Raw genomic sequence first — 10243 nt, 5'->3', positions numbered from 1 at the left:
GTCCATGGAAACTTTATAGTTCCCGTGAACTAATTTGGAAACATTCACGCTTCTCATAGGAACTTTTGTTCCCATTGCAAAATCTGATAAGAAATACTAGTCATTTAAATCTCAAGGATCTATTGTTTCCATAATTTCGTCATTACAAAATTACATTTGATTTCTTCAGATAAATTTGTTTTAACCAATTTAGTTGCATTCAGCAAAGGGGAAATAATTTTGATGCATTATTACACATCTTTTTTTTTTAAAAAATAGCTCAGTTTGATTGAATCTTTAATTCTTTAACTGCTTATTTTTTTTCAAAATAAACCTAATTATAAACTTTGAAAAAAATTAATAATTACTATAACATTTCATAACTGAAACTAATAATTATTAAAATGTGTAGTATCTCTTCGAACAGGAGTATTACTGTTTATATTAAATGTGTCTGTCATGTGTACAACAAAGTAATTGAATTGCATGAAATCTGAAATTACAACAACCACCTCACATAAGAGCATTTTCTTTCTCTCATAAAAATGTTAGTGATCAGTTACAACTGCATTCCATTGATGTGCTAGCACACATGAGCAGCAATCCTCACACATTAATCTGTCTCAGATCTTACAAGTCCTCACTCCCATCTTTTATTCTGCGTCCTAGGTGGATAAGTGACTACTAAAGACTTTGATATGTCCTTCGACAGAGCACTTCGAGCACTGCTGGCTAAAATAATGCACAGTCAAAATATAACTGAAGCAAACAAATTTTGTCTACTTAAACGCTCATTTTGCTTTACTTATTCATATTTTGACCATATCAACACTTACAAAATGTGCATTTAAAACGTCAAAGCAAATGTAGTGTTGAGTAGGACACAAAATGTCTAATACTTCATTTTTTTGTGTTGAGGATGACACATTATGTCTACCCCAACACAAAACGTGCAGGCGTAGATCTTTATGTCTAAATCAATCAATCAAAAAAAAAAAAAAAAAAAAAGCGTGGACATAGACATATTTAACCAACTCGACAAAAACACTCGACATAACCAAAAAAATGTCTACCAAAATATTTTTATATTGTTTAGATTGACAAAAAAAAATGACTAATGCAACACTTTTTATCGTTGTGGTAGACACAATGTATTTTTCATAGACAGAAAAGGTGTTGATTGAGACATTTTGTGTCTGCATCAGTCAAAAACGACAGCGGTTGGTCATATCAGTCATTATTTGGCCCAGTAGTGGAGGAGAGCACACTTGCTCGAGATCATTGAGGCGATGCTATATAGATAGATTCGTCTATCGTAATATATATTCACCCCTAGGCAGGTTTCTGTTCAAATTTCTTTCCTGCTAATTATTCACCAAAGATATAATCAATTATCAACTCCCATTTGTGTGGTCCCCAATGACTTATAATTGGAACATCAACATTATGCAAAAATGACCGAAACGGTGTTTAAATTAGTGCACATGGTATCCGCTAGCAAAAAGCCTAAAGATTTTATAAAATGTAAGCATGATACAAGATGTATTTAATGTTGACCACAGAATTTCTGGCATAGACCGACAGACATATGTTTTGAATCAGAATAATAATTTTGTAGGTGTTTGACGGTAAACATAGGTATAAATCGTTTAAATTGACTGGGTAATAGGAGGGTATGTTGACAATGCGTTATTATCCGTGTCGTATAGCAGTTCTATGGAAGCCTGTTTCTGACATCAAGAAAGCAAAAAAAGTCATAATAACACGTGATTTCCCCGATCAATCGTTCTTTGTAATGGTGATAAGAAAAGACGCTATACGGCTTGGTTACAAGAAAAAAAAAGGTATTTTTTGACCTTAGTCTTCTTCCTTTCCAAGCTCCGAAACAGCGTCTTAGGTTGCACTATACAAATGAGATTCAGGTGCACAAAACTGACCTGGTCTAATTTTGTAAAACTTAAAAATAAAAAGCGAAATTGGTGGAATAATTGATTGTGGATAGTAGAGCATTCGTACATGAATAGATGCAATACTTGTGAATGTAAAGAGGTGTAAAATGCATGCATTAAGCTATCCTGAAAGATTCAGGTCCCCACATGATTGGGTTCTCTTCCCTTCACCAACTGGCTGTTTTTCAAAAATGCAAACGAACTTTAAGAATTCAAATCATGAACAAATGAGCAGAAAAAGGTGTACTAGTTATTTGGTTCTTTACAATAACACCATGCCAACTTACTTTTTCTGGCAGTTTTTAAGTGCCTGATATTTTTGAAAACGTTTTTTGACAATTAATTTTGGGAAGGCACCCTCTCAGAAAATGCAAGAATCTTGCAAAGTCGGGAAAAATTGAATGAATGGATTGAATTGAATTACGCCTGTGAATTTCGAAAGGCCTGTCTGCAGCGGTTAACCTGGTACCCTGGATCTGATATATTCCGTAAGATACTTCAAATTTTTACGCAAGGCAACTGTAAGGCCGCCTAGGATATTGACTCTGCTTTCTAGAAAAGGTAATCAAGGGAACCAAGGTTATAGCGGTAATCAAAAGAATGCAATCCAGGGACAAAGACCCGACATGGAAAACAGACATACACAACACAGAACATAAAGTAACTAAAATCATACATACAAAGTAACAAAAGCAAATGAGCAACTCGGACTCCACTAAAAACTGGGAGCATGGACCAGGTGCACCGGTAGGGTAAGCGTTCTCTGCTTTTCTAGAAACACCCGCCGATTTGCTCATAAAAAGTCAAGTCCGGGGTAGACAAACGAGGAAAGGAAAACTATGACCCGTTGAATAAATCAGTTTTCATGATGCAGATGGATACACTATAACGATTCACGAGTTCCTGATGACGACCATAAAACTTCTGTAGTGACGACTTCAATCTTGTAGCAACATAACCCTGTTCCAGAAGCCTGTTTTTTAGAGTTCTAGCGCGATACAATAAGTCTGCGTAGTTTCGGCAAGCTCTGGCATAACGTATGACTTGTGATATGAACACTCCATACGCAGGTGCTGAATGGATGTTGCCACAGATGAAAGAAAAGTTGATAATTCGAAATGAAAAGTCATCATGTTTGTAGATTATGCAGCGGTTATTAAGAGAGGAGACGAATGTCTGCCGCTGTGTGGAGCTTGCTTCCTATCGTCTGCAATGCAATCTGGCACAGAACATCAAAACTTTGCAGGGGTGTCAACATCGTTTTTATTACTTTTGAAGGTGCAATTTTATAACATTTTTTTACGCTTGCAAAATATTACTAGCGTTACTTGGAACGCCATTTTTGTTTTGCCTAACAACTCAGAAGTCACATGATCGGTAAATTAATTCCGGTCCGGATAAGGTAATTCAAAAAGTCACGTATTAATCTTGACTAATTGGGGAAATCTCGATTTTGTCCATAATTTGTACGTCGTCTTGTTAAAACCGCGTGCTCTTTGGAACAAACGGATAGTCCAATCCATGTATAAATTGGCCAGTGGATCCATATATGATATAGGCCGAGAATATGGCTTATATGGCTTAAAGCCTTGCAGATCAATCAAGTTGATAGATGTACTTCAACAATACACTTTTTAAACTAGGCTTTTTCACGCTTACCCTACCGGTGTACCTAGTCCATGTTTAGTGGAGTCCGAGTTTCTCAATTACTTTAAAAGTTTGTTATTTTGTATGTATTATTTTGGTTATTTTATGTTTTTTTTGTGTGTATGTCTGTTTTCCAAGTCCAGGAATCTTGTTTCCCTTGATTACTCCTTCTGTAGTAGCCCTTGTACAAAATTATCTTCATACGAATATAGGAACAGATCGTAATGGTGATGGCCGACTTTTCTGGTTTGATCCCTGGTTTCAACCATGATGACCATTACGGAGCAAGAAATGAGGACTATAACTTGCTCACCTGGTCTCCCCACTATGTAGTTGTATGTGTGCAGTGTACATTATGATTTATTACTTTATTATGTCCTTCATAGTTGCAAGAACTATTATCAGACCCCTTCGTTTTGAAAGCGGGGGAAATAATGTCCGTCCGTCCGTCTGTTTGCATTTTTTTCTTTGAAGTTTTATCTGTAACTTCTAACAATATCTCACGTGTCATAGCCACTTGATTTTTTTTAAAACAAAATCTTCATATAGGTATGCCATATCGTGGTGTTCGATTTCAACTTTTAACCTACCGGTGCCCCTGGTCAATGCTCCCAGTTTTTAGAGGGGTTCGAGTTACTCATTTACTTTTGTTTCTTTGTACGCATTATTTTTGTTATTTTTTTTATCTTTGTTGTGTGTATCTGTTTCCCTGTCTGGTCTTTGTCCCTAGATTACGTATATATTTCACTACATCTGTTCCTTTCAGATACGACGTCTAACAGGGTTGACTATTAATCGAACATTACACCTTCCAGCGACAATTAAGTCACTAGTGAGAATGGCTAAGTCATAGAATTCACAACGGTTCTTTATTACAATTTTTAATAACATCGCTATCCTGAGAATACATTTTTAATTAAGGATAAGATGCCCATTTCTGTAGTGGTAAGATTTATTTTATCCACTACCGGAAGTGGATGCATATGTATCGATTGTTTTTTTTTCTAATCATAGCGCTTTTCAGTATTTAATGACTTTGCTCTTGTATCTATTCCGTGACTTGAATTTTTCATGTTACAATTTATTTTGGGATTTTATTTAAAATATGTCGGTACACGAATATTCTTACGCAGGTCCTCCTAAAAGAAATGTTAATTGTTTTCGAATGAACTCATTTTTTCTACATTTTTTTTTCTTTTAAATCTTCCAGTGAAATTTTGGCCCTGTGTTGTTTAGTACTGCACGATTTATTTTTGTGATATCAAGTTCAAGATAAAATTCAACATTTTCCACGAATAATTTATGAATGAAGCATGTTTTTGGTGATTTTTCGTTGCCTTAATCCAATTTTATCAATATCAGATGTTTTTCCTTATGTCAATGCTGGTTATTTATGTGTCTGCGTGTCTTTGGCTTTTTAATTTATTTTGAAGAAGTGTCATCGTTCTATCCCCGTCGATTTCATTACTTTGTTGTCGGGGCCTTTCAGAGCTTACTCGAAGGTGTTATATTGACCACGTTTTAGTGACTTTTGTAAGTATTTCATAGGGATAATACGATGGGGCATTTGTTACGTTTCACCATACGTGTTCCCATTTCTATTCTTTTGATTTCCCATAAAATCTTGGTTCCCTTGATTACTATTTCTGTTCGACGATTAACAGTTAGAAGCAAGTGGTATCAGTTATTGAGCTGTTTGTGTTTTTTCGTTGTTCTCTGATTTTCAAATTTTCCCGATTCCATTTTTTTAAGTCTGATGCATATACCCTATATAAAATGTATTTCGTACATGCATACATTACAATATAACTTTTTTCAACGAAGACAAACATTTGACCATATAATTACGCAATTCAAATATACCCCTGAGTATTTTTTTTTGGCTGAACAGGATTTTTACTTATTATGCCCCTTTTGATTGAAATTTCTATATAATCTTGCAAAATAGTTATAGTACAACATATAATTGGACTATTATAAGATAATGGTACATGGTATAGTGTTACACAACAATTATCTTGGTACACATCAGATGATGATAGTGTCTATCTACGTACATCTAGTAAACTATTATATTTACCACTTCTTCAACTGTTTTTTTTTTCATAGTAATCCGATCATTCTTTATGGTGACATTTTTGTATGGATAGTTTACTGCTACCGATGTAATGTTGACAATGTGATTTATCATTGTAGATAAGATATTTGTACTTTACTTTGTGCAGATCACAGCAACGTCACCCCAAGAATCTATAAATATGGGGAATTTTGACAAATGGATCAAGCTGTTGGCTGTAATGATATTGTCAGATTATGCTTTGTTCTCGTTACTCTGGTAGTTCTCATTACTACGGTGGATACATCATGCACGATGTCACCATTAGTCAAACAAAAAACTTGTAAGTTTTATATATTTCTAGTAGTTGGCACGAATACATTAATTTGATCTTTTTGTCAGTTTCATCAATTCACACGTTTTTTTTCTTATAAGGGTTAGCCTTGATGTCGATTTTACAAGAAGCAGGATCTATTAATCGGTTCGGAGCTTTATATTTAATAATTCAACTTTATAGATCTATGTTAATTTGCTCAATTTAATATTTAAGCTAGATTGTTAGTAGTGTATTTTAATGTATGTTTCTTTATTATGTTCAGTGAGAGGATATAAAAGTGTGTGTATATATAAAATTGGAAGAAGGAAACTAAAGTTTGAAATTTGGTCTGACTTTACACTTAAATGTAAGCATTGTGTATGTAGTCAGCACAGAATGCAGTGTTGTGGGTAGGTAATTTTATCCTTCCTTATTTATTTAGGAAGCAACCATTTGATTTGATATTTATATCCTGTGTTTTTATCTTCTGCACATTGCGCCTGAATGAAAAGAAAATACAAACTGTAAATTAGTAGGAAGTTAGATATCATACCTTTTTAGATTCCATTACAACCTGTCCTGCCTTTATATTTTAGAATAATTTGGATTCTTTCTTTTACTTCAAATTTCACCCCATAAAAATCAAATAGTAGTTCCTTTAGTGTAAGACTTCATTAAATAAATGAATGTTAATATGCCCAACACGAAGTTTTTTGTATGGAAGCCGAAGTGGCTTCTTCTCAAAGAATCAAAATATAATCTTTTGAATTATATTTCCATGCTTATATTAACTGGGTCCTTATGTATAACTTGAAAAGTCTGTTTGTTTATATTTTTATAATGTGATATCTAGGTTTTATTCACCAAAGGCAGGTATTTCGATGAACACCCCTCCCCCGAAATCGCCGGAAAATATACACTTTGTGTGTGCGTTTTTATCAGTTGTCTTTATCCTTGACTGTCCTTTATTTTCGAAAAACTGATGCTTTGTATTGAGATTTGAAAGACATCTAAACTAATGACAGTTTTCCCCATTATGATTCCATGACTAAATATTTCCACGCCTCTCTGACCAGCGCGAAAATTGCGAAAAATTGATACACTTCGAACAATTTAAAATACGTATACAAGTTATGTTGATAGACATAACTATTTCAAATCAGTTTTAGTATATTAGCTTGACAATAAACGTTCAAGTACAATGTTACACAGTTGACCTACACGGCTGCTTTTGAACTTATTTCCTGACTGTAAGATATAATGGGCAATGACTTACATCGCTGCTTCTGAAATTACTTGATTATTCTGAGCGTAGAGCGAATTTCAGTTAACTTACACAGCTGATTCTGAATTTATTTATCGACTGTAGAATACAATTCATATAAAATAGGAGATATGGTATGATTGCCAATGAGACAGACATCCACCAAAAGTCAAGCAACGAACAATTAAATTTCTAAAGGTCACCACACGATCTTCAATGATGGGAAAAACCCATACCATAAAGCAAGCTGTAAAAGGCCCCAAAATAAATGAAGTGAAACTTCATAAAAGACGAAAATCGATATAATTTACAGAAAACAGAAAAAAAAACGTTCAACGAATAACAATGAACATTAAAAAACCACCACTATGGCACTACAGGTTCATGGCTTGAGACAGGCACATAAAGAATGTTGCGGGCTTAAACACGTTTGTGAGCGCTCAACCTACCCCCCTAACCCCGGACAGTGGTACCCCCTAACCTGGGACAGTGGTTGGAAACAAATACTTTAACAAGTAGGACGAAATACAACAAAGTGTACCTACCTCGAAAGAGTACTCGTTTTTTCTGTAAGCAATTTCAAAATCCAAAGGCAACTGATAAGCACATCTGTTCACTCAAACAATAGTATCAATAAAAAAAAAAAAAAACAAAAAAACGAAAAAAAACCAAAAAAAAACCCTCCAGCAAGATTAGGGAAAATGTCTCAGTAAAACAAGGTCTTCGTGCAAATGCCAAGATAAAAAGCATTGACGTTTAAATGATACATTAACATATTAATTATACGTGGGATTCATTAATCTTTGCTCGAAATTTGTGAAAGAACTATCAAACGCTAGTAGAAAATACAGAATTCGGTTAACTTACGCGGCTGAACTTATTTCTTGGCTGTACCTTATCAACTCGTTTCTTGACTGTAGAATACAGTTCAGTTGACCTACGCGGCTGCTTCTGAACTTATTTCTTGACTGTAGCTTCTCAACTCGTTTCTTGACTATAGAATACAGTTCAGTTGACCTACGCGGCTGCTTCTGAACTTATTTCTTGACTGTAGCTTCACAGTTCAGTTGACCTACGCGGCTGCTTCTGAACTTATTTCTTGGCTGTAGCTTCTCAACTCGTTTATTGACTGTAGAATACAGTTCAGTTGACCTACGCGGCTGCTTCTGAACTTATTTCTTGACTGTAGCTTCACAACTCCTTTCTTGACTGTAGAATACAGTTCAGTTGACTTACGGGGCTGCTTCTGAACTTATTTCTAGAGTGTACAATGTATTTCATTTGATTACACTGCTGATTCTGAAATTATTTCTTGACTTTTGGTCCAGTCCTCAACATACGGTTTATTTTTTTCACATAAAAGTATATAACAAACATAAAAAATGAATAGTTTCACATCATTTATCTTAAGGCCTTTTATAGTTTACTTTATGATATGTGTTTTGCCCATCGTTGAAGACCGTGTGGTGACCTTTGGAAGTTTTATTGCTCGTTGCTGGCATTTGGTGGATGACTTCCCGATGGGCAGTTATACCATATCTCCTATTTTTTATATAAATGTAATGCTTTGTTATTGTGAGCATTAAATTTGATTTAACTAATCCTTTTTAATACTGGAATCTATGCTGGTGCAATAGCAGCGCCCCCTGGTTGTCGCGTGGTGGCTGATGGTTGTGAAACACTGCTTATTAAAGGTTTCAAAAGAAGGAAAAACTGGAAGCGTTGTGGCAGTTTAGAACCAATTAGGATATTAACTAAAAGAACATAAATAATAGAAGACTGACAAAATGTTGCATTCATCAAAAGTTGAATTGATATCTATTAAGTTGATATTTGTGCCGAAAAAGTAACTGTTGTTGTATGGCGTTACTTGAGAAAAAAGTGGTTGTTTTCGTTTTGCTTTAAAAAAAAGCGTTAAAATGAGTACATGGTTAAAATGAGTTATTTTATGCATTTTCTTCTTTATATATATAAAAAAAACCTTACATGTATATAAGAATGTCTTTTAAATGTTGAAAAATCAATTAGCACATATTGCGAAGTTATTCTTTGGACATTAGTAGGCAATTTTCAGGTAGAGAAGGAAGGACAAAAATAATAGAAAAAACATTCAGGAATACAGGAAAAATATTTATTTAGAATTTGTTTGATACAAACATTCACACCACGTGTCATTCAGAAAATAAGAAATAAATTCTTTATTTGATGAATAAATACAAATGAAATGAACAGCTTTGGTTTGATTTAATTTCCCTAGAAGATCTTTAAGTTGCACCACGAGACTGATGTCTGTTTCCGGCAGGAGTAAATTTTAGTTTCGACAAGACTTAGTTCTGTAGTCGCATCTTGGGAATCTGTCGCAGCAGTCAGCGTTGCGTTTACATGGATACCCATACCAGCAGTCAATACAACGCTTTGCACTGACATCACAGATATTATGCTTTCTGCAACAGTCATTGGAAGAGGAACATGACTGTCTAAAACACCATTTATTTGGTAGTTTCAACCATGGCTTGTCTCTATATTGACTGTAACTGTAATGTAGAATTATTATTATATCGCTTTTAAACAGATCGTTAGATTTACAAATATGGCTTAAAATGTCTTTATAATATATTTAAAAAAATTCTTAAAGGTGGCATAACGTATATCTGGAGACTAGAGAGAGCCTGAATCGCTCACCTGGTTAGCCATTTGCTTATTTGAAAAAAACTTTAGTAATGAGACAGGCTAAGTTAAAATCAACTGAATTGTCAAATGCAGGAAATGCTGTTAATAGCATTTTAATGACCTGAACCAAAATTTTGCTATAGGTAACATTTTTAGAATTATTTTCAAAAAACTGTCTTCCGCCCCTATGTTCCATTTTTAGTACAGGCAGCCATACCTATTCACGGATTCAAATCGCTAGTCATTTGAGCACAATACACTAAGAAAGAACTAATATGCTTATTTTCATTAAATGATCTTAAATGGTTTTAGAGAAGAATAATATCAAAATTGTACATGTGAAAAAAAGCCACAAAAACTGT

General features: G+C 34.3%; 1 protein-coding gene and 1 long non-coding RNA gene across 6 annotated transcripts in view; one reads left to right on the top strand and one right to left on the bottom strand.

The window, feature by feature from the left end:
• Positions 1-5630: 5630 nt before the first annotated feature.
• Positions 5631-10243, top strand: part of LOC148610856 (uncharacterized) — a 12017-nt gene continuing 7404 nt past the window's right edge. The window contains exons 1-2 of the long non-coding RNA XR_015924004.1: positions 5631-5974; positions 6231-6357. This is a non-coding gene — a long non-coding RNA (uncharacterized LOC148610856). The remainder of the gene's footprint in view (positions 5975-6230; positions 6358-10243) is intronic.
• LOC148610855 (uncharacterized) overlaps positions 9321-10243 on the bottom strand; it is a 24570-nt gene continuing 23647 nt past the window's right edge. For all 5 annotated transcript variants that reach the window (XM_088590669.1, XM_088590674.1, XM_088590670.1 and 2 more), the window contains exon 5: positions 9321-9745. In XM_088590669.1, the coding sequence (XP_088446795.1) occupies positions 9523-9745 (223 nt within the window). In that variant the 3' untranslated portion in view covers positions 9321-9522. The remainder of the gene's footprint in view (positions 9746-10243) is intronic.

Source organism: Perna viridis, chromosome 7 (genome assembly GCF_037379345.1).
Source record: "Perna viridis isolate PV_CMFRI_1.1 ecotype Kerala chromosome 7, ASM3737934v1, whole genome shotgun sequence".
In the NCBI taxonomy this organism is placed as follows: Eukaryota; Metazoa; Mollusca; class Bivalvia; order Mytilida; family Mytilidae; genus Perna; species Perna viridis.
Note: the sequence above shows the minus strand (reverse complement) of the source record. Positions and strands in the feature narration are given on the sequence as shown.